Genomic DNA, 24,970 nt, shown 5'->3' with positions numbered 1-24,970 from the left:
TTGAAAGGCACCTGTACTTTGGGAAGGTATCTGAGGCAGTGACTAGGCATCTACTGAGACTCTGGCATCCCTCAACCCTGACTTACGCAACAATAAAACCTCTGGTAACTTTAGCTAAAGGCCAATCTCGTCTCAGTCCAATTACTTTAAGTGAATGTCTCAAAGACGGTTCTTAAAGTTTTTCAGGAAATAACTCATTGTCCAAAAATACTGTTTTTAAAAATTGCAATGCTACCTTACAAGTACCATAGAGATCACTAAGCTATATGCTATATGCACTTACTAAAAGAGTTCTTTTATAATCATGTTTTCAGAATTGTCTGGGAGTGAAAAATTCCTCTAATTGCAGAGCTCTACAGAGTCAGCACTCAAATAATTATTATTCTCACTTAAGTCATTTTACAGTTAGAAAATGTCATTAAATGAAATGCTAAGTCTCACAATCCAAAATCATTACTTTATGAACCAGAATACTTCACTACATCTTACCCAGTGAAACATAGTAGAGGCTAAATTTTAAAAAAGGTCAGAAAGCTGGGTGGTGTGGCTCACATCTGTAATGCTACCTACTTGGGAGCTGAGATAGGGACTATTGTACTTTAAGGCAATCACAAGCAAAAAGTTCATTAGACCCTCATCTCAACTATTAAAAAGTGATCTCTATGGGAGGTCTAGAATGCTCATTTCCAGAAACCTGAAAGGCTTTCACCTCCAATCTCCATTTTCTTATTATGTAGTTCTGAAAGACCTGCTGCAAGACCCTGAGCCCTCTCTGCGCCTCATCGCCTCCCAGGCTCTGTTCCGAGTCCAGAGGGTAGAACTGGAGCCTGAGCAGACAGTTTGCTGGTTGAGGAAACTTCTGGGCTGTCTCCCTACCTAGAAATGCAAAACAAGCAACATCAGGTAACAGTGATTATTTCAGAAACAACAGAAGCAACTAATGAGCCCCCCTTTCCACTAGGCAATGCCATCATGATGCCAGCTCCACCCACTTAATTAACCTCTACCATATTTGCCCTTAAACTTTTAAGTGGCTAGAGTAATTTGGGGAGGGCAGGTCTTGGTTTGATTGCTCAGATATAGTAAAAAATGTAATGAGTCACTGAGTTGTACCAGAACATCCATAAAGTCCCAGTGGAAAATACATGGAGGGCTGGGAATGTGGTTTAGTGGTAGAGTGCTTGCCTAGCATGCATGAGGCCCTGGGTTCGATCCCTCAGTACCACATAAACAGAAAAAGCTGGAAGTGGCACTGTGGTTCAAGTGGTAGAATGCTAGCCTTGAGCACAGACAGGCTCAGTGACAATGCCCAGGCCCTGAGTTCAAGCTGCAGGATTGGAAAGAAAAAAGAAAAAAGAAAAGGAAGGAAGGAAGCAAGCAAGGAAGGAAGGAAATAGGTGGAGAATATTTTCTTCTAAGAAGAAACTAAGAGAGTAAGAGAGAGATTACTTTGTATCAATTGAATATCTTGGCAAACTGCAAATATAAGGGCAAGAAATCCCTGAGAGACACACTAGACTACTTAGAAATGCTTAGTATTGGTTTGATCCCAGCCCATATTTGGTGAAGAAACATACAGCAGAAAATCAGAGCTAAACTATTCAAGACAAAAGAGGAGTATGGGAAAGAGAAAGGAAATAGCAGATGGCAAATAGACACATCTAATAATGAATGGTGTGTGTGTGTATATATATATATATATATATATATATATATATATATATATTTTTTTTTTTTTTTTAATCATTGGGTTTAAACTCAGGGCCTGGGCTGTCCTGAGCAACTTTTGCCCAAGGCTAGTGCCCTACTACTTTGAGTCATAGTGCCACTTCCAGTTTTCTGGTGGCTAATTGGAAATAAGTCTCACAGACTTTCCTGTCTGGGCTTGCTTTGAAGCACAATCCTCAGATCTCAGCCTCCTGAGTACCTAATATTACGTATGAATTTGTATTCACCCACACCCCAACAATCTACTGCTCTCCCCTTATCCTTTCTATCCTTCCTATGCCTCTGCTAAGACATATTTAGAAACCAATCTCTCCATGATGTATCATAATTTCTCATGGTTTGAAGGATGTAACCTAACAGTGTACTTCAGTTGGCTCACTGCCCAGGACAGAGGTCTTCATCTCTGGGGCCAGCAGGTATTTTGGCCTAAAAGGCAGGCTGTAGTGGCCTGGTGGATTAACTATTCACCTTAGTGCACAGATAAGTGTATGTTAAGAAGCCGGGCGCTGGTGGCTCATGCCTGTAATCCTAGCTACTCAGGAGGCTGAGATTTGAGGATCACGGTTCAAAGCCAACCCGGGCAGGAGAAACTGTGAGACTCCTATCTCCAATAAACCACCAGAAAACTGGAAGTGGCGCTGTAGCTCAAGTGGTAGAGCGCTTACCTTGAGCTAAAGAGCTGAAGGACAGCGCTCAGGCCCAGAGTTCAAGCCCCACAACCCACCAAAAAATAAAAATAAATAAAAATAAAAATAAAAAAAAAGAGTATGTTAAGAGTGGTCACAGGGCTGGGAAAGTGGCTCAATGGTAGAGTGCTTGCCTTGCATGCAGGAGGCCCTGGGTTTGATTCCTCAGCACCACATAAGCAGAAAAAGCCGGAAGTGGCGCTGTGACTCAAGTGGTTGAGTGCTAGCCTTGAGCTGAAGAGCTGAGAGACAGTGCCCAGGCCCAGAGTTCAGGCCCCACGACTGACCAAACAAAAACAAAAACAAAAACAAAAAACCCAACAGTGGTCACAGATGCTAAACTTCATTCCAAAACGTAGAAGTTCAGTTGCATGCATCCTTTGTCATTTTCTTCTTGTCCTCTTGTCCTATGTAACCAACTATACTCTCACTTTTTAACTATTCACTTACAATGTTGTCAAAAAATACCATTTTACTGAGTGTTAATAAAGAGCCTATTCGAATCTAAATACATAATTAATGAACTCTTTTAAGCTTGTAACTACTTCATGTGTGTCATCTCTATTTTGCAGACGGAGAAGCTGAAGAACCAAACATAGAAATGACTTGATCAGGGTCACACAACTAGTAAATGGCAAAGCCAGGATTCAGACCCAAATATTTTGGCAACAAAGACCACTTTCTTGATTGGTTGGCTTGCTGTGTTATTCTCCAGCCTCTTTCCCTCAAAAGGGAATAAGTTCAGATCTACCAGTTGATCTCAGTTGCTGAGTTCACACTCTAAACAAATTTCTGCTGTAAAGTGAGCCTTAAATATTTATCAACAGCAAGGGTTGAACACTTTTGGCAGTAAAAGGGATTGAACTCAGGACCTCACACTTGCTAGGCAGGTGCTCTACCAGTTAAGCCATGTTCCTAGATCAAGGTTGAACACTTCTTTTCTATTTATGCTTATTGTGTTAAAATTCATTGAGAAGCATTAAGAGACAAAAGAGACAAAGGAATTTTTACTGAACTACCTCAGCAGTTGGGAAGGGCTAAGAAGTACCTAATGGTGATATTAACAAGTCTACTTAATCCAAAAACCTCCACTGTTTTTATATAACTCTTCTCAGAGATAGGTTTATGATTTTGTTAATTTTTAAAAAATACAAGTTTCTGGACATTTAATTTTGTCATGTTATGTTGAAAGTTTAGCACAACAGAATGTCATTTATTTTTATTTTCATCAAAACTATTAAAATGTACTGTTCTTCATCGATTACTGACTGTATCTTTATCTTTATTTATGACTGTCTGTATCTTATTATTTTAGATTCTCACTTTTTGTACTTGGAGTTTTGCTTTTTCCTCTTATACTAACATAACTATTTTTTTGGTTTTTTTAATGTTTGTTTTGGTGCTCATACAAAAACAAACAAAAAACATGGGAAGGGGAAACAAAGGAGGAGGCTACAATGCTTGATAAGAAATGTACTCATTATCTTGCCCAGGTAATTGTAACCCCTCTGTACAGTATTTTCACTATTAAAAAAAAAGAAAAACAAAAAACAAAAAAAGAGAAGGGTAAGAATGATGAGGTCAGGTCTTGCCCCTCCTAGAGAACTACCAACTGTTTTTCTTTTTAAACAGATTAGACAAGTAGTTCTTCCTAAGAGGGGCATTTGCAAACTTAAGTGCCTGCTTAGAGCATAGCAAAATGAAGGACAATAACAAAATAAATGTTTTCAAAGGATTTAAAAATGAAATAAGCATTTTTGAAAACATAATTAGAACTGTGTTGTGCTTTCTAATCCTGATTTTGTGGTCTAGAATTGCTTATGTTTTGAATTAATTTGGGATAATGTACACTACAATCATTTTGATTTTGGAATTTCTATTAAGGCATTAATCAGGCTCAAAGCACATGCTCTACAGGAACTCAAAATATTAAACTATAAAAGGGAATCTAGGGCTGGGAAGGTGGCTCAGTGATAGAGCACTTGCCTTGCATGCATGAAGCCTGGGCTCGATTTCTCAGCACCACATAAGCAAAAAGAAAAAAAAGCCGGAAGTGGCGCTGTGGCTTAAGTGGTAGAGTGCTAGCCTTGAGCTGAAGAGCTGAAGTACAGCGCCCAGGCCCAGAGTTCAGGCCCCACGACCGGACCCAAAAAAATAAAAGGGAATCTAACCAGAAAGGCAGTCACACAATGGGATCAAAACAAACCACCTTCATTTGTGTTTTGGTTTAAAAATGAAGACATAGTAAACTACTTCATTACCCACACTTCGTTTTCTACTTAAAAAGCTCAGTTTGTTAAACAGGCATGTTAGGGATAAGGAAAAATAGAACTAAAATGGAGACGATAGTAATTTTCTAAAAAAAAATTATTATTGTAAAGGTGATGTACAGAGGGATTAGTTACATAAGCGAGGTGAAGAGTACATTTTTTTTTTTTGGACAATGTCACCCCTTCCCTAGCTTTCTCCGTTTTTCCCTCCTGTCCCAAGTTGTGTAGTTCAACAGTGACTAGTACCACTGCTGCATTTATTGACCTTTTCTTCCATTTTTGTGCCTTTCCTTACCCTCCTGATGGTGACATTTAGTTGTACTCCAGTTACCAAGAGCAGACAAGCAAAGACCTGGCAAAGAGCATTTTTCAAGTAGTTGTGAGGAAAGCCCTGAGGCAAACACTAGTTTGGCACACAAGAACTAGTTAGGAACACAACAAAACTTTACGTAGAGGGATCAACACGCGTGGAGGAGCTGTGTAGGCCACGGACAGAGGTTTGGAGAGAAGTTGGGACTCGAAGCACCTACTGAAGAATGCCGGAGTTAACAGTCTCGGATTTACCTTTTTCAACCTCTGGCTTCAGGGCAGCTCAGGCCACGTCTACACCTAACGTGACCAGAAGCGCTGAGTCAGTTGCCAGGGTCGCAGGGAGCTGACAAAGGTACCTCCCTGCGGCCTCTGGAGCCCCCAAGGTGACCAAGGGTCCCTCCTGTCCTGCTTCGCCAGCAGGACCCAGACTGGGTGTAACGCCCACGGTGGTACCACATACAGGCCCAGGGCGGGCGCTGAAGAAGCCATCTCACTAGGAAGAGCGAGGGAACGCACCACTCCTGCCCGGTCGCGGGTCAAAGCCCGGGCCGGCCGCGAAGAGGGCGGCTCCCAGACTACAGTCCCGGCGGCCTCCGCGCGGCACGGATCCCTCCGCCCGCTCAGCCCTGCCCGTGGTCCGTAGCGTCCAACCGGGTTTCCCCACCACCTCCACCCTATCCCAAGGCTTGCCGAGGGCCATCGCCAGGTCCCCTCCGAACCCGGGGTCCATCTGTGCGTCTTCTGATCCCGTTTCTGGGGAGGGACTCCTGGGAACTCCAGAGGAGCAAGGGACTCGTTTGCGGGGGAAGGCCGGGGAGGCGGAGGCAGACGAGGAAAAGGACGGAGGTCTGAAGCGGCTGATTTTCGCGCGCTTTGCCGCGGGGCGTTGTGGGTAGGCGCGCCGGGAGGGAGAAAGGATCGGGGGCCGCTGAGGCGCGCCGCCCGCTGGGCTCGAAGGGATGCTTGAAGACGAGTCCCACGCCGAGGGGGCGGCGGTGGTCGTTGCGGCCGGGGAGGTGCTGCAGGCCCTCTGCCAGGAACTGAACCTGGACGAGGGGAGCGCGGCCGAGGCTCTGGACGACTTCACCGCCATCAGAGGCAACTACAGTCTGGAGGTGAGCGGCGGCAGGTGGGCGCGGACCCGACCTTGCTAGGCCCCACCCCGTCCCGCCCCTACCCCCCCAGGGGTGCTGGGAGTTCCGCTTCGTGAGGGGGTCTCTGCCCTTCCTGGCGCGGGGAGGGCGTGACTGGGAGGGTCGCTGTGGCCCCGGCAGTCCCCTCGGCCGGTTCGAGGCGGGAAACCTGCGCCGTGAGCGGGAGCGGCCCCTGCCCGGGTCCCTGAGTCCCCCACGCTGCAGGCTTACCTCTCGTCCCCGCCAAACGCCACTGCCGTTAAATCCATAGAAATAGACACATGGTAAAAGTGAATTACAGCCCAGCTCTTCGAGTATGTCATCTGCGCGTTCTCTATGAACACATTCCATGACTCTCCATTCCAAAGTAGTAGAGTGAAACGCCGTGGCAAAGCCAGGCTAGGGAGTCTGAGCCCTTTAAGCGCTCTTCATTCTTTTCCTCCTTATGTAGCAAAGTGAGGACACTTTGTAGCACGCACTACAAAGCCCCCGCCCTAATACTTAGCTGTGTCTGGCTTTGAATAAAGTGGCAGTTATCATCATTCTAGTTTCTCCCCCCCCCCGTTTCTCCCCCTCTCCCTCCCTTTCCTCCCTCCTCCCGCCCCCCTTTTTTTTTGGTCGGTCATGGGGCTTGAACCCTAGGCCTGAGCGTTGTCTCTGCTCTTCAGCTCAAGGCTAACGCTCCAGGCCACAGCTCTACTTCCGGTTTTCTGGTGGTTTATTGGAGATAAGAGTTACACCGCCTTTCTTACCCAGCTTGGCTTTTTTTTTGGAGGGGGGGCGGGTGTCCGGTCCTGGGGCCTGAACTCTGGGCCTGGGCGCTGTCCCTCGGCTCTTCAGCTCAGGGCTAGCGCTCTACCACTTGAGCCACAGTGCCACTTCCGGCTTTTTTTCTTTTTTGCTTATGTGGTGCTGAGGAATCGAACCCAGGGCCTCAGGCATGCAAGGCAAGCGCTCTACCACTGAGCCACCTTCCCAGCCCCCCAGCTTGGCTTTGAACCGTGATCCTCAGATCTCAGCCTCCTGAGTATCTTGGATCACAGGTGTGAGCCACCAACACCCGACTTCATTAGTTTCTCGATCGTTCTTATGTTCTGTTTTCATAACATTTCGTTTTCTGAACACAGCAAGTCAGAGTATTTTACTTGTTTTCTAGGTGGTAATGTCAAGAGTCAATGGATTTCTCAAGCATGTGCAAACCTAGTATAGAAATGGGAATGTAGTGTGAGGCCTCCATGTACACGATCCAGCAGATGAAAAATACTTGGGAAAAGTTTGCATCTGTACTGAGCATGTACCGACTTTTGTCATTCAAAAACAATCTCAGCCTCTCAGGAGGCTGAGATCTGACGATCGCAGTTCAAAGCCAGCCCAGGCAGGAAAGTAGGAGAGACTCATCTCCAGTAAACCACTGGAAAACCGGAAGTGGCACTGTAACTCAAGCTGTAGAGTGCTCCCTGAAGAGCGCAGGGACAGTGCCCAAGCCCCACGACCGACCAAAAAAAAAAAAAAAAAACACAAACAAAAAAAACAATACAGTATGACTACATTGTATTAAGTATAAGAGATGCTTTAAAGTCTATTAGCAAGAATAAAGAGTGTAGATTGAAGGTAGAGTGTATATCTAGTATGGGAAGATGAAATAAACCATACACTCGTTTTATAACAGGCACTTAAGTAATCCTGGATTTTGGTATCTTCTATCCCATGAGGGATACCAAAGTATGATTATTACATTTCAGCAGATTTCTCCAGTGGTCTATGACTTTCATGAACCAAAAGGGCTGGATTCACAGAACAAGCTGACTAAACTCAGTGAAATAATGATTGGGTTCAAAGGAATAGAGGTGGAATTTTTCGGTTCGACTATGTGTATCCATATGAGAAAAGTACCTGCAAGAGACTAGTGTGTCTCCATGGTAAAGCTGAATAGACTAGATAAAGGAAAGTGATCTGTACCTGGGGTGGCATAACTAGAAAGCTGAGGGGAGAATGAGAAGATTAGGGAGATGAATTAGTGAGCTCATAGTTGAAAACTGGTTGTTCTTTGACAGTGGGAGGAGGCATTTCTGATACCCCAAGAGCTCATTTGTTCTAACTGAACAAACATTTATTGAGCGGGAGCCATGGCCAAAGCATCCAACTAGACCCTAGTTTCAGACTATTTTGTTGCTTCTGCAAACCATTTGCTCTGCTTGGAGACTTTTACCAATAACCCCAGGGAAGGTTGAAGACCTAAATCTCTGCTTTAGGCAGAATCAATCAGGATGCCTTAAATATTTGCTTTAGAAACCACAGGTGTTAGCCAGGCGCCAGTGGCTCACACCTGTAATCCTAGCTAGTTAGGAGGCTGAGAAATGAGGATCAAGGTTTGAAGCCAGCCCTGGCAGAAAAGTCTGAGACTTATCTCCATGTAACCATCCCTTGCTTACATTCCCCTCCCCCCCTCCATACTTAGAGTTTTGGTGATTTACTACTTCCAATCAAAGTCCAAGACTGTTGCTCTAGAGTCCCACGACACTATCTGAGATTCTTCTTAAGATTACATCTTATCAATTATAGAAAGTGGTTTTCTGTTGCTCTTTTTAGCTTTAGGTTGGAAATCTATGAAGTCAGAATCCATTATATGGGCTGGGGATGTAGTTCAGTGGTAGAGTGCTTGCTTCATATATACAAGGCCCTGAGTTAAGTTTCTTGCTCTGAAAAAAATAAAAAATAAATTATTTTTTGTTTTCTTGGTGGTACTGGAGTTTGAAATCAGTATCTTGCCCTTGCTTACTTGATTCATTTATTAGGAAGAAAATCTCAATAATTCCAGTACTTGTTTACTTAATTGTGCTTAACTAAGGATTGAATCCAAGGTTATCATTAAAGTTCTTGGAATGCTCAAGGGCCTTTTCACATGCTAGGCAAGCACTCAACCATTAAGCTACGTCCTTACTAATATTTTTTTTGAGGGGGGGGGCCGGTCGTGGGGCCTGAACTCTGGACCTAGGCGCTGTCCCTCAGCTCTTCAGCTCAAGGCTAGCGCTCTACCACTTGAGCCACAGAGCCACTTCCGGCTTTTTTCTTTTTGCTTATGTGGTGCTGAGGAATCGAACCCAACACCTCGAGCATGCAAGGCAAGCGCTCTACCACTGAGCCACCTTCCCAGCCCTAATTTTTAAATAGTAACCTGTATCCAAAGGCTCTGTAATACTTGAATGTTGTTCCCAATTAATTAATTAGTCAGAGTGTTTTAAGCAATTAAGACTTTTTTTTTTTTTTTTTGTCGGTCGTGGGGCTTGAACTCTGGGCCTGGGCGCTGTCCCTCAGCTCTTCAGCTCAAAGCGAGCGCTCTACCACTTGAGCTACAGCGCCACTTCCGGTTTTCTGGTGGTTTATTGGAGATAGGAGTCTCACGGTCTCTCCTGCCCGGGCTGGCTTTGAACCGCGATCCTCAGACCTCAGCCTCCTGAGTAGCTAGGATTACAGGCGTGAGCCACCAGCGCCCGGCTAGCAATTAAGACTTTTGTGTCCTTTCATATGGGAACACTGGATTTTCGCTTTATTAATGGCTACTTATTTTTACTCACTCCTTTTGGATTATTGCAAAAAATATTTTTTTTATCAGTCTTTTTATCCTACAGTCTGTTTATCCTTCTAGAGTCTGGTATTAAGGACTGCAGAACAATGAATAAGAACAGTATTATGTATGTTAGAAATTTGTGTCTTCTTAAATTCTTAAAATTGTTATATTTCAGCAGTATTCTCATAAAAAGAATTCGGTCTTAGAGATATTTCAAGCCTAAAAGGAGAAAATTAAGTGCTCAATTCCTAGGTACCACCATTTTTTTTTTTTTTTTTTGTAGTTTTGTGAGCTGAGATAGCTAGTAAGATGGAGGAGCATACTTAACATTTAGAAGGTAATAGGGGGCCGGGCGCTGGTGGCTCACGCCTGTAATCCTAGCTACTCAGGAGGCTGAGATCTGAGGATCGCGGTTCAAAGCCAGCCCGAGCAGGAGAGACCGTGAGACTCCTATCTCCAATAAACCACCAGAAAACCGGAAGTGGCGCTGTAGCTCAAGTGGTAGAGCGCTCGCCTTGAGCTGAAGAGCTGAGGGACAGCGCTCAGGCCCAGAGTTCAAGCCCCACGACCGACAAAAAAAAAAAAAAAAAAAAAAAGAAGGTAATAGGGGTAAAAAATGCCCCCACATTTTACCTTAAAAAACATAGCCTTGCCGGGCAATGGTGGCTCATGCCTGTAATCCTAGCTACTCAGGAGGCTGAGATCTGAGGATCACGGTTCAAAGCCATCCTGGGCAGGAAAGTCCGTATGTCTCTAATCTCCAATAAACCACCAGAAAACTGGAAGTGGAGCTGTAGCTTAAGTTGGTAGAGCGTTAGCCTTGAGCTGAAGTTCTGAGGGACAGCATCCAAGCCCAGAGTTCAAGCCTCATGACTGACAAAAAAAAAAAAAAAGGCAGCCTCTAGGCTGGATGCCAGTGGCTCACACCTGTAATTCTAGCTACTCAAGAGGCTGAGATCTGAGCCTTACAGTTCAAAGCTAGCCCAGGCAGTAAAGTTTGTGAGACTTTTATCTCCAATTAACCACCAAAAACCAGAATTGGAGCTGTGATTCAAGTGGTAGAATGCTAGCTTTGAGCAAAAAAGGCTCAGTAACACTACCCAGGTCATGAGTTCAAGGACCTATACACACACATAAAAAAGGCACCTCTGTATTTCTTTCTTTCTTATTTTTTTTTTTTTGGTCAGTTGTAGGACTTGAACTCTAGGCCTGTGCACTGTCCCTGTGCTCTTCACCTCAAGGTGAGCACTCTACCACTTGTGCCACAGTGCCACTTCCAGTTTTCTGGTGGTTTATTGGAGATAAGAGTCTCATGGACTTTCCTGCCCGGGCTGGGTTTGAACCGTGATCCTCAGATCTCAGCCTCCTGAGTAGCTAGTATTACAGGTGTGAGCCCACCAGCGCCCGACTTATCTTTCATAACTTTTATATGATTCTTTTGCCCACTTTCTACTGTCTTTGCTTTTCTCTGCCAGACAGGTTAAAAGAAAAAAATAGTAAAACAATACTTCATTATCATCAAGGCTCTGATGGGTGGTTTAAAACTGAGAAAGCTAAGCTGGGTGCCGGAGGCTCACTCCTGTAATCCTAGCTATTCAGGAGGCTGAGATCTGAGGATCATGGTTCAAACCCAGCCTGGGTAGGAAAGTCTGTGAGACTTATCGCCAATAAACCACCAGAAAACCCTAAGTGGTGCTGTGGCTCAGGTGGTGGAGCACTAGCCTTGAGCTGTAGAGCTGAGGAACACTATCTAGGCCAACCCCCACAACTACAAAAAACAAAACAAAGCCAAAAAACTGAGAAAGCTAATACTGAGAATTTTTACCTTTTTGAGTAATATTACATTTTTGGAGTATGGGGAGAGATTTGTTCTTAGATCAGTGCTGTCTTAGTATGTTCTCATAAGAACACAGGACTAAGAAAAAGGAGGGTTTTTTTTTTGCTTGTTTGTTTTTTGGGTCCAGTTGTGGGGCCTGAACTCTGGGCCTGGGCGCTGTCCCTCAGCTTTTCAGCTCAAGGCTAGCGCTCTACCATTTGAGCCACAGCGCCACTTCTGGCTTTTTTCTTTTTGCTTATGTGGTGCTGAGGAATCAAACCCAGGGCCTTATGCATGCAAGGCAAGCGCTCTACCACTGAGCCAACTTCTTAGCCCCAGAAAAAGGAGTTTTATACCCATCATTCCACCTATCTTAGCTTGGGCAAATATCTTTTCTCTGGACCTTTACCTGTTGAAGGAAAATTAAACCAAACAGGTCTAAGATCTCTACTGGTTCTTAAATTCAAACATTTTATCATACTGTATTCATTTTACTGTTTGTCTCTTGCCTTCCAGGGAGAAGTTATACACTGGTTGGCATGTTCATTATATGTTGCATGCCGTAAAAGTATTATTCCCACAGTTGGAAAGGGTATCATGGAAGGAAACTGTGTTTCACTTACCAGAATACTACGTTCAGCTAAATTAAGGTAAACATTTTGATTTTTCAATGTGTTATAAGTCCTAAGTCTAATTTTAGAATTTAATTTGCCTTTATTTTAAATCATTTGACTTAATTCAATCCCAGGTTGTTAATACATATGTGTTTTTTCAAAGTCTCACATTCCTTCTCAGATTTCTTCCTCAGATTCTGACTTCTACCAAAGCTCTTCTCTCTCCTGTTGTACAGTGTAGAGTAGCTATCGTTCAGTTTTAGTAAAGAAGTTGTATGCATTTCATTGCTTGAAGCTATTTTCTTAGTTACTTGTGATTTAAATCAAGATGACTTTTATTGGTTTAATTATTTTCATATTATAAAACTAGAAGGAACATTTGTCAAAAATGCTTTTTCATATATTTGAATTGGAACTTTGGTGATAATTGATTATAATTTCCCTTTTTTTTTTTTTGTCGGTCGTTGGGCTTGAACTCTGGGCCTAGGCGATGTCCCTATGCTCTTCAGCTCAAGGCGAGTGCTCTACCACTTGAGCCATAGTGCCGCTTCCAGTTTTCTGGTGGTTTATTGGAGATAAGAATCTCTTGGACTTTCCTTGCCCAGGCTGGCTTTGAATTGTAATCCTCAGATCTTAGCCTCCTGAGTAGCGAGGTTTATAGGCATAAAACACCAGCATCTGGCTTAGTTGAACAGTTTTTAATACATTCATACAATGATACAGCTAGTACCACAGTCAATTTTAGGACGTTTTCATGACAACCATAATCTAGTTTCTGTCTTGGTGGATTTTTCTATTCTCAACATTCCTTCTAAAAGGAATTATACAAGATGTGGTCTTTAATGTTGACCTCATATTTCACTTAACATAATGTTTTCAAAGTTCATGATGTAGATGTATCAAATGTTGATTTATTCTTTGTGATAGAATAATATAGTGTATGGATATAGCTCAATTTTTTTTTTGTTTTGTTTTTACTTAGAGTCATTTTCTTGCTATGTAGCCTAGGCTGCTTCATACTATTGATCATCCTGCCTCAGCTTTCCAAGTATTGAAATTATAGGCCTGTACCAACCATATTTGGCTTTGTTTATTCATTTGTCAATTGATGAACATTAGTGTTAACTCTCCCTTGGGCTGTTCTGAGTAAGACCACTGTGAACATTTATGTTCAACTTTTATATGGGCATAGGTTTGTTTCCATTTCTCTTGCGTGTGTGTGTGTGTGTGTGTGTGTGTGTGTGTGTGTGTGTGTGTGTGTGTGTGTGTGTGTGTGTGTGTGTGTGTGTGTGTGTGTACACACACGTACATGTGAGTGGATTTGATGGATCATATGATAACTATCATGTTTGAGGGCTGGGAAGGTGGCTCAGAGGTAGAGCGTTTGGCTTGCATCCCTGAGGCCCTGGGTTCGATTCCTCAGCACCATATAAGCAAAAAGAAAAAAGCCGGAAGTGGTGCTCAAGTGGTAGAGTGCTAGCCTTGAGCTGAAGAGCTGAGGGACAGTGCCCAGGCCCAGAGTTAGGCCCCACGACCGGACCAAAAAAAAAAAAAAAAAACAACTATCATGTTTGACTTGTAAGACACTCTCAGGCTGTTTGCCAAAGTGACTGTAACAGTTTCCAGTTCTAGTAGGGTTCCACTTTTTCCACACCCATACCAGTACTTGTAATTTGTCTTTTTTTAAATGATAGCCATCCTAATAGGTATGAAGTAATAAACTATTAGCTATTTTTTTTTTGGGGGGGTCCGGTTGTGGGGCCTGAACTCTGGGCCTGGGCGCTGTCCCTCAGCTCTTCAGCTCAAGGCTAGCGCTCTACCACTTGAGCCACAGTGCCACTTCCGGCTTTTTTTCTTTTTGCTTATATGGTGCTGAGGAATCGAACCCAGGGCCTCAGGCTTGCAAGGCAAGCGCTCTACCACTGAGCCACCTTCCCAGCCCACTATTAGCTATTTTGAATTTCTCTGATCACTAATGATGTGAACTATATTTTCATTTGCTTATTAAATTAGTAGTATTAATAACAGAATTCCAACAATTAGAATTATTTTGAAAGTGGTAAAGTTGCTTTGCTTATTTTAGTTTAAAAATCACTGTCTGGGGCCAGGTATTAGGCTCACACCTGTAATCCTATCTGCTCAGGAGGCTGAGATCTAAGGATCAGAGTTTGAATCTATTCAAAGAGAAAAATCTGAGCAGTTCTATCTTGAGCTAGCCAAACCAAGAGAAAATGCAAAGCCCTATATTTAAGTTATGGCAAGTCTATCAAAAAAGATAGAGAAGCTAGGCACTGATGGCTACTCAAGAGTCTAATATCTGAGAATGGCGGTTCAAAGCCAGCCTGAGCAGGAAAGTCCTTGACTTTTTTCCCTCCCAATTGCTGGTCCCCAGCCTGAGAATTCTGGGCCTGAGCTCTATTACTAAGCTCCTTTTGCTCAAGACTAGCACTCTACCACTTGAGCCACAGTACCACTTCTGGCTTTTTCTGTGAGTAATTGGAGATAAGAGTCTCACAGACTTTGCTGCCAGGGTTGGCCTCAAACTGAGATCCTCAAATCTCAGCTTCCTGAGTAGCTAGGATAACAGATGTGAATTATGAGTGCCAGGCACCATGAGACTTTTACTTCCAATTAACCACCAGAAAATACAGAAGTGGCACTGTGGCTCAAAGTGGTAGACTGCTAGCCTAGAGTAAACAAGCTTAAGGACAGTACCCACCCCTTGAGTTCAAACTGGCAAAAAAGAGGGTGGGGGGGAAACAGAAAGAGAAGAGAGTAGCTACTTAGTAGGTTGAGATCTGAGGATCAGGACTTAAAGCCCAGCACACTTTGTAACTTAAATGTAAAGCCATTATCTAGATATTTTAGAAATAGAAGTGATGGTATTCTTCCTGAACAGTACAAGACACTATGCTATGTCCGTTAACCCAAAATCTATATCCCTACTATAGTCCTGGTAACCATAGTAATTTCATAACACTTGGAATGAAGTTTTTAAATAAATTTAGGTTGCTTTTTTTTTAAGTCGTGAATAGAAGGTCCTTTTCATCCCATTTATGGATTCATTTTAATGTCACCTTTTTCCTCTTCTTTTTTAGTTTAATACAATTTTTTAGTAAAATGAAGAAATGGATGGACATGTCAAACCTGCCACAAGAATTTCGTGAACGTATAGAAAGGCTAGAAAGAAATTTTGAAGTATCTACTGTAATTTTTAAAAAATTTGAGCCTATTTTTTTAGATGTGTTTCAAAATCCATATGAGGAGCTACCAAAGTTACCACGAAGCAGAAAACAGAGGTAAGACACTTGAATCCTTATCTATCTGTGATGTAAACCTATTAAGAGATTTTGTTCTTTGAAGTCTCCCTTTTGCCAGAAGTATCTATTTGCAAAGACTTACATTAAATTTATGGACAGTGAGGAAGGGGTGACAGTGTCTAGAAAGAAATGTACACATCAGGGCTGGGAAAGTGGCTCAGTGGTAGAGCGCTTGCCTTGCATGCCTGAGGCCCTGGGTTCAATTCCTCAGCACCACATAAGCAAAAAGAAAAAAGCCAGAAGTGGCCCTGTGGCTCAAGTAGTAGAGCACTAGCTCGAAGAGCCGAGAGACAGCGCCCAGGCCTCCAGAGTTTAGGCCCCATGACCAGACCCCCCCGCCAAAAAAAAAGAAATGTACTCATCATCTCACTTATATAACTGTAACCCTTCTGTACATCATCTTTATAATAATAAAAATTAAAAATAAAGAAGTAAATGAGTCTATGGACCAGTTATCTAATCTGGGAATTCAGAGTAGTACTTTTCACTTATTTTTCTATATTCTGATTTTTTTTTTTTCTACCAGTCCTGGAGCTTGAACTCAGGGCCTGGGCACTGTCCCTGAACTTCTTTTGGTCAAGGCTAACACTCTACTGCCTGAGCCAGAGTGTCACTTCTGGTCTTTCCTTTTTATTTAGTACTGAGGAATTAAACTCAGGGCTTCATGCATGCTAGGTAAGCACTCTGCCATTAAGCCACATTCCCAGCCCTATATTATGATTTTTTTTGGGGGGGGGGTGTCTGGTCGTGGGGCCTGAACTTTGGGCCTGGGCGCTGTCCCTCAGCACTTCAGCTAAAGGCTAGTGCTCTACTACTTGAGCCACAGCACCACTTCCAACATTTTTCTTTTTGCTTATGTGGTGCTGAGGAATCAAACCCAGGGCCTCAGGCATGCAAGGCAAGCGCTCTACCACTGAGCCACCTTCCCAGCCCTATTATGATTTTTTTAATGCAAGATTGGAAAGGCTTATTTCATAATGGAAAGTCCATTTCATAAGCTATAGATTATCTGCCCTTGTCAATGGAATTTTACATGTAGTTTAACCTTATATTTGTATTTGATTTTTTAATTTAAATGATACTTTGCAAGCTCATCAAACAAAAAAATAATATATTTATTATTCCTTTTTCAGGAGGATTCCTTGCAGTGTTAAGGATCTCTTTAATTTCTGTTGGACACTCTTTGTTTATACTAAGGGTAAGGAGATACTCTTGTTTTTTTTTTTTAAATATATTTTTATTGTGAAAATACTGTACAGAGGGGTTGCAATTACATGGATAAGATAATGAGCACATTTTTTATCAAGCATTGTAGCCTCCTGCTTTGTTTCCCCTTCCCATCCCTTCGTATCCTCCCCCCCGCCCCCCCCCACCAAAGTTGTAAAGTTTGTTTTTCGACATAACGACTTGTACATCTCATTGTTGCAATGGGTCCTCCTGTATCCCTGTTTTAACAATTTGTTTTTTCCCTTCCGCTCCACATATACCAACATCATATATAGTGAAAGCAGGGGTTGTACCATGGGGGAAAGAAATACAAGGCAACAAAGACATAATCTTATAAATATGTTAGAAACAATCACATAAAGATCTCTCTCTCTCTCTTTTTTTTTTTTTTGTCAGTCGTGGGGCTTGAGCTCTAGGCCTGGGAGCTGTCCCTGAACAATTTGATGCTCTTGTTTTTATATTCCTACTGTGGAAACTTGGTGGTATTTGACATGAAAGCTTTTTTCACTGTTGTGGGTTTTTTTTTCCTTATAAAGGTAATTTTCGTATGATTGGGGATGATTTGGTAAACTCTTATCATTTACTTCTGTGCTGCTTGGATCTAATTTTTGCCAATGCCATCATGTGCCCAAATAGGCAAGACTTGTTAAATCCATCATTTAAAGGTAAGATCTTTACTTATTTTTTTAAATTAATTATAAGAATATTTTGGAAAAGGAGTTTTAAAGGAAAAGGAGTCTTAAAGATTGACATATTCTTCTCACACACTTGTCAAACTAGGTTTGCCATCTGATTTCCACACTGCTGACTTTAAGGCTTCTGAAGAACCTCCCTGTATCATTGCTGTACTCTGTGAACTACATGATGGGCTTTTAGTAGAAGCAAAAGGAATAAAGGAGCACTACTTTAAGCCATATATTTCAAAACTCTTTGATAAGAAGGTACTGTATTTATAATTGAAAGACTGAAATTTGTAGGGGTCAGCAGAAGCTTTCAGAGAAAAAAATGTTCTCAACATTGCAGGACTCAGAATCAAGATTCCCAAGTTTTAGTCTCTGCTGTAAAGAATTTCCCTATGGTCTTCTGTGAGATGAGAAATTGAGCTGTTAAAGAATGTGACCAGATATATGTATTGTCAAGGAAATTTACTATCAGGGCAACTCTAGGGGGTTCTAATAAAGAAATCTAAAGAATAAAACATTAGAATCAGCCTGATTAAAAAAAAGAACTGGGGCTGGGAAGGTGGCTCAGTGGTAGACTGCTTGCCTTGCATGCATGAGGCCCTGGGTTCGATTCCTCAGCACCACATAAGCAGAAAAAGCTGGAAGTGGCACGGTAGCCGAGGTGGCAGAGTGCTTGCCTTGAGCTGAAGAACTCAAGACAGGCCCAGGCCCAGAGATGAAGATCCACGACAAAAATCTGTAATCCTAGCTTCTTGAGAAGCTGAAATCAGGAGGATTATCGTACAAGACCAGCCTGGGCATAATACATAGAAGACCTCTTGTTACAATGTGTGAGTGTGGTAGTGCACACCTGGCATCTTAGCTATATATGAAGGACTAAAATTGGGAAGGTCACCATTCTTGGTCACTCCAGGCAGGAAAGTCTGAGAGATTCCATTCCAGTTGAAAAAACTGGGCATGGTATCCTAGCTATACTGGAAGCATAGAATAGGTGGATCACAGTTCAGCCATGGGGTTGGGCATAAAAAGAAACACTATCTTCAGCAAAGTAAACTTTTTTTTTTTTGGGTCCGGTCATGGGGCCTGAACTCTGGGCCTGGGCGCTGTCCCTCAGTTCTTCAGCTCAAGGCTAGCGCTCTACCACTTGAGCCACAGCGCCACTTCCAGCTTTTTTCTTTTTGCTTATGTGGTGCTGAGGAATCGAACCCACGGCCTCAGGCATGCAAGGCAAGCGCTCTACCACTGAGCCGCCTTCCCAGCCCCAATCTATAATTTCTTTTTTTTTTTTTTTTTTTTTTTAGATTTTTTTTTTTGGCTTATGTGGTGCTGAGGAATTGAACCCAGGGCCTCAGGCATGCAAGGCAAGCACTCTACCGCTGAGCCACCTTCCCAGCCCCAAAGTAAACTTTTAAAGTTGCACAGAAGCAGTACATTAGTATCCAGGTATACAGTGGTCATATATCTTGGTTTCCTTCTATTTTGTCATTTTCTTGACACAGTTATTCTTTCATTCAAAAATTAAACTTGTCATTTAAACAATAATTCTGCTTTTGAAAAGTACTTTGAAGATTCTAAATTGATTCTATATACTGTCTGACTTTTGCCTGTATAAGATGATAATTTTATTTCATTCTTCTTGAATTTTTAGTTTAAATATCAAGAAATTTTTTTGTTTTGTTTTGTTTTTTTTGTTTTTGGTGTGGTCATGGGTCCTGAACTCTGGGCCTGAGCACTGTCCCTCAGCTCTTCAGCTCAAGGCTAGTGCCCTACCACTTGAGCCACAGCGCCACTTCCGGCTTTTTTCTTTTTGCTTATGTGGTGCTGAGGAATCGAACCCAGGGCCTCATGCATGCAAGGCAAGTGCTCTACCACTGAGCCAACTTCCCAGCCCCTCAAGAACTTTTTTTTTGTCAGAAATGAGACTTGAACTCAGAGCCTGTGTGCTGTCCCTGAGCTCTTTTGCTCAAGGCTAGTGCTCTATCACTTTGAGCCACTGCATCCCGTTTTTGAGTAGTTAATTGGAAATGAGTCTCACGGGGACTTTTCTTCCTGGGCTGTCTTTAAACCACAATCCTCAGATCTCAACTTCCTGAGTAGCTAGGATTATAGGTGCGAGCCACCAGTGTCCAGCAATATATCAAGAACTTTTATACAAAAAGCTTTTTAAAAATCGGGAGTTGTGGGGCTGAGAAAGTGGCTCAGTGGTAGAGTGCTTGCCTTGTCTGCATGAGGCACTGGGTTGGATTCCTCAGCACCACATAAGCAGAAAAAGCTGGAAGTGGCACTGTGGCTCAAGTGGTAGAGTGCTAGCCTTGAGCTGAAGAGCCAAGGGACAGCGCCCAGGCCCAGAGTTCAGGCCCCACGACCAATAACAACAACAACAAAAATTGGAGTTGTGGCAAAATATTGGGTTGAAATTTCTACAATTAACTATTGTTAAGCTAAACGATAGCCACTACTTTTGAGATGGGAAACGTATCCATTCATGGATGTTCATCCTGACCCTAAAAGACTTTTGAGTTTTTAAACCTCATTTGTAGTAAATGTACATATAGTGTGACACAGAAAACAATAATAACAATGTAGTTTCTCACAATCAAGAAGACCCTGCATTTCCCCTTTATAATCTTTAACTTTCGGGGCTGGGAAGGTGGCTCGGTGGTAGAGTGCTTGCCTTGCATGCATGAGGCCCTGGGTTCGATTCCTCAGCACCATATAAGCAAAAAGAAAAAAGCTGGAAATGGTACTGTGGCTCAAGTGGTAGAGCGCTAGCCTTGAGCTGAAGAGCTGAGGGACAGCACCCAAGCCCAGAGTTCAGGCCCCACAACCGGACCCCCCCCCCAAAAAAATCTTCAACTTTCCTGAACCATTTCATTTTAATTTCTTCTCTCAGACCAGTGTTTAATAATGAGACACTTTCATCAGAATCATGTAGGAAATTTGTTAAATTCCCTATGGTCTTGTGGTTCATCAATCTGCATCCTCTAAGTGATTTTTGTGTCTCTAAAATTTGGAAGACACTGCTTGTATACTAACTTCTACGTAGTTTCAGAACTTGATTTTAGGACTAGGATGTAGCTCAGTGGCAGAACTCTTCTCAAAAATATATGAAGTCATGGGTTTGATCCCTAGAGATGAAAAAAAAAACTTTGACTTTTGTCTGTTTTGGGGCAGTATTGGAGGTAGATAACAAAGGATTTGTGTGTGTGTGTATGTGTGTGTACATGCACCTGTGTGCACACTCATTGGTCTAGGGCTTGAACTTAGGCCCTAGATATTGTCCGTGAGCTATTTTGCTCAAGGCTCTACACTTGAGCCACAGCTTTGCTTATGATTTTTGGTGGTTAGTTGAAAGTAAAAGTCTCACAGACTTTCCTGATGGGGATAGCTTTGAACCTTAATCCTCAAGTCTTAGCCTCCTGAGTAGCTAAGATTATACTCATGATCTGTGGGTGCTCAGCAACAGTTGACTTTAAATTAAATTAATTTTTTTTTGATTGTGGGATTTGAACTCTGGGCCTGGGCACTGTCCCTGAGCTCTTTAGCTGAAGGCAAGCACTCTACGACTTGAGCCACAGTGCCACAGTGCCACTTGTAGTTTTCTGGTGGTTAATTGGAGATAAGAGTCTCACAGACTTTCCTGCCCAGGCTAGCTTTGAACCATGATCCTGAGATCTCCGCCTCCTAATTAGCTAGGATTACAGCTGTAAACCACCAGCGCCTAGATAAATTTAATGTTTTATTTGCATACCTAACAGGTTTTTCTGGTTATAGTTGTCTTATTTCATGTGTTATATCAATGTGAAAATTTAAGGAAATAGTATTTTTGTGTGTATTGATAGGTTTTTGGGATTTTAACTCAGTATCTTACATATGCTAGGTAAGCACTCTACCACTTGAGCTACAACCCTAACCCTTTTACTTTAGTTACTTTTGAGATAGGGTCTTACTTTTCTTGCCTTGGCAAGCCTAGACTGTGATCTTCCTACATATACTTCCTGCTCTGGGTGACAGGCCTGCTGTTACACTACTAACATTTTACACTAAGATGGGTTTCTTGCTTATTACTTTGCTGACCTTAAATGGTGAGCCTCTCAATCTCACCTCCCTTATAGCTAGGGATTATAAGCATTAGCTACCACTCCCAGTTATAATATATTTAATTACATCATAATTATTATTATATGTGTTGTTGTTGTTTGCCAGTCCCAGGGCTTGAACTCAGGGCCTAGCCACTGTCCCTGAACTTCTTTTGCTCAAGGCTAGTACTCTTTCACTTGAGCCGTAGTATCACTTCTGCCTTTTTCTGTTTATGTAGTACTGAAGAATCAAACCCAGGGCTTCATGCATGCTAGGCAAGCACTATACCACTGAGTCACCTTCCCAGACCCTAATTACATGTTTTAATTATAGCTCCCAGATGATTTTTTTTTTCTTTCCAGATTTTGAAAGGAGAATGCCTCCTGGACCTTTCCAGTTTTACTGATAATAAGTAAGTATCCTAATTCAGCACTAATGGATTCTGTCATATCACAGATTAGTGGTAGTGACTGTTGAAATTTTTTAAGTGAAAGTAACTCCACCAAATTCAAATTCACTCCCCTTTACTAGGCTTGAATGAGTGTTATCACTAAACCTTGTTGCCTTAAGTACATTTAAGAAACTATTGGGGGATGGAAATGTGGCTCGTGTTATAGAAAGCCTGCCTAGCAAATGCAGAGCTCTGAGTTCATACCACCTAAAAAATAAGGAAATAAAGCTTTAGCATTTAAAATAGCTATAGTCTCCTGAGAAACTCAAAGGAACCCAATGACTTCTATATTTGATTTTATGTTCTTCCATATATCAAATATCAAGGTCCCAAGCTTCCTAAGCGGGTACTTTACCATTTGAGCCACACCCCTAACCCCATTTATTTAGTTTATTTTTCAGGTAAGGCATCACTTTTGCCAAGGGCCCTCCTTAGACCTCAATCTTTTGTGTGTCTTTTTATTTTTGTTGGTCATGGGGCTTGAACTCTGGGTCTAGGTACTGTTCCTGGCTCTTCAGCTCAAGGCGAGCACTCTACCACTTGAGCCACAGTGCCACTTCCAGTTTTCTGGTGGTTAATTGGAAAATTGGAAATAAGCGTCTCACAGACTTTCCTGTCCTAGCTGGCTTTGAACTGTGATCCTCAGATCTCGGCCTCCTGAGTAGCTAGGATTATAGGTGTGAGCCACTGGCACCCAGCAGACCTTATGTTTCCTACTTACTCCTACTACATAGCTCAGATTTTAAGTATGCACCACCATGCCCAAGTTTTTTGTGAAATATAGTTTTAGTAATTTTGTTCAGGATAACCTCAAACCTTGATCCTCTGATTTTTGCCTCCCAAGCAGCTAAATTAGTTTCACAAGGCCTTTAAATGGTATATTCTCTGTCAAATCACTTTTCAAGTACTTTGTTGCTGTGTGTGTGAATATCGAAGGATGTCTGCAATCAGATAGGAAGCTCTAATACTAGAGATGGGCAAAATTAATAGAACTAGGCAGTCACCAGTTTCCTTTGCCATATACTGTTAAATCTGACTACAAGATGAGATAAATCCATTGTGAAACTTAGTTTTATTAAAGCAGCTTAAATAATTCTCTTTGCAGCAAAGCAGTCAACAAGGAGTATGAAGAGTATGTTCTAACTGTTGGTGATTTTGATGAGAGGATCTTTTTGGGAGCAGACGCAGAAGAGGAAATTGGAACACCTCGAAAATTCCCTGGGGACACACCATTAGCACAAACTAATGTGGAATGTAACCTTCAACAACACTTTGAAAAAGTAATATAACCTAGCCTGCCTCAGTCTTGAATGATATTTGTCTTTTTCTGTGTGATTCTACTAACAGCAGAGGCAACTTTCAAGTTAAATCTTGAGTTTCTTCTACTAATTCATAGTTTCCATGAAAACTTTAAAAGGTAATTTTTGAAAACTGTGGCATTTATTCTTGCTGTTAATCATTTGGATACATTTTTCCAGCACACCTGGTTTTATTGTTACATTATATGTCTTCATCCTTTTGTTACTGCAGTGTAGCCTCTTTTGTGCAACTTGAAATATTGTTTGTTTTCCTACCCATGAAACAAACTAAGCTTTTCCTTGATTTCAGCTAGAATGTAGACTTGATTGTTGCTGACCAAGGCCTAAAGTAGACACCTGTTTTAGTCCAAGCTTTGCCATTGTCTTTGTTAGCTTAAAAGAAGGAATTTACTTCTCTGTACCTGTTTCTACATTGGTAAGATTAAAGTGGGTATACTTTATATTTCAGATGAGTTTTCAGGGAACAAAATGGGATTATAGATACAAAGCATTTTGGAAAAGCATTATTCAAATGTACAGATGTTATTGGCATAATAACCTGGAAAAGAGGCAAAGAAACCTATCTAAATGAGTATAGAAGATGGTACATGTGCTGAATTTAATGTGTTATAAGAGGGAATGTCGCTTTTTAGTCTTACAGATTTTTCTTCTCTGACAGAAAAGATCATTTGCACCTTCTACTCCGCTGACAGGACGGAGATATTTACGAGAGAAAGAAGCAGCTATTACTCCTGTGGCTTCAGCTACCCAGAGTGTGAGCCGTTTACAGAGCATTGTGGCTGGACTGAAAAATGCACCTAGTGAACAACTTACAAGTATTTTTGAGTAAGTATAATTTTTAGTATAGTTAAAATTCTTGAAATCATGGTTATACATCTGGCAAGCTAAATGAATCATTTCAGTCATAAAACATGTTGACCTAAAACCACATAAAAATACACATTAAAATTATGTGTTACTTCATAGGATTACAGACTTTCAAATAGATCTTAAAGTTTATTTAGCTTAGATATTCCACACTTGTAATTACTCCTGAGTTATGCATGTTTTTCTAGTTAAAATGACTCTAAATGGGTTAAATCTAAAGGTCCAGCAAAGGGGAGATTGAGTATGCATTGTTAGTGTGCCTTATAAAAATGAATTTTATGTTTTTGTCTGTCATGGGGCCTGAACTCTGGGCCTGGGTGCTGTACCTTAGCTCTTCAGCTCAAGGCTAGTGCTCTACTACTTGAGCCATAGCACCACTTCCAGCTTTTTCTGCTTAGGTGGTGCTAAGGAATTGAACCCAGGGCCTTATGCATACAAGGCAAACAAACACTCTACCACTGAGGCACCTTCCCAGCCCTGTAATTTTTTTTTTTAAGATACATTTCTGACAGGCATGGTGGTACATACCTGTTATTCCAGTATTGCGGAAGCTGAGGCAGGAGGCTTGCAAGTTCAGAGACAGATTGGAGTATATGCAAGGAAGGAAGGAGGGAGGGAAGAAAGGAGGGAGGGAGGAAGAAGAGCCAGATGCTGATGGCTCACACATACACATTATGTGAAAGTAACAACAACAACAAAAAAAACATTAAAAAGCCAGACATAGTGGTACATGCCTATAATCGTAGCACTTGGGAAATAGGCAGGAGAATATGAGTTTACAGGAATCTGGGCTACTTGAGAAGTTCAAGATGAACCTGGCATATGTGATGAAGACCTCGTTACCCCCAAAATATACCTGAGTACCACTGACTGACACCTATAATCCAAGTTTCTTG

The 24,970-nt window shown here is 42.0% G+C and overlaps 2 protein-coding genes across 3 annotated transcripts in view; both read left to right on the top strand.

The window, feature by feature from the left end:
- The window catches only part of Mroh8 (maestro heat like repeat family member 8), a 57,068-nt gene extending 53,393 nt beyond the window's left edge, over positions 1-3,675 (top strand). For both annotated transcript variants that reach the window (XM_070007264.1, XM_070007263.1), the window contains 2 exons: positions 738-903; positions 2,987-3,675. In XM_070007264.1, coding sequence (XP_069863365.1) covers positions 738-880 — 143 coding nt within the window. In that variant the 3' untranslated portion in view covers positions 881-903; positions 2,987-3,675. The remainder of the gene's footprint in view (positions 1-737; positions 904-2,986) is intronic.
- Positions 3,676-5,876: 2,201 nt separating this feature from the next.
- Positions 5,877-24,970, top strand: part of Rbl1 (RB transcriptional corepressor like 1) — a 67,271-nt gene continuing 48,177 nt past the window's right edge. Inside the window, exons 1-9 of the mRNA XM_070007262.1 lie at positions 5,877-6,111; positions 12,030-12,163; positions 15,226-15,426; positions 16,581-16,645; positions 17,211-17,339; positions 17,455-17,615; positions 21,800-21,849; positions 22,994-23,168; positions 23,866-24,032. Coding sequence (XP_069863363.1) covers positions 5,956-6,111; positions 12,030-12,163; positions 15,226-15,426; positions 16,581-16,645; positions 17,211-17,339; positions 17,455-17,615; positions 21,800-21,849; positions 22,994-23,168; positions 23,866-24,032 — 1,238 coding nt within the window. The 5' untranslated portion in view covers positions 5,877-5,955. The remainder of the gene's footprint in view (positions 6,112-12,029; positions 12,164-15,225; positions 15,427-16,580; positions 16,646-17,210; positions 17,340-17,454; positions 17,616-21,799; positions 21,850-22,993; positions 23,169-23,865; positions 24,033-24,970) is intronic.

This window comes from Dipodomys merriami, unplaced genomic scaffold (genome assembly GCF_024711535.1).
Source record: "Dipodomys merriami isolate MVZ:Mamm:240054 unplaced genomic scaffold, mDipMer1.0.p SCAF_7, whole genome shotgun sequence".
Lineage (NCBI taxonomy): Eukaryota > Metazoa > Chordata > Mammalia > Rodentia > Heteromyidae > Dipodomys > Dipodomys merriami.
Note: the sequence above shows the minus strand (reverse complement) of the source record. Positions and strands in the feature narration are given on the sequence as shown.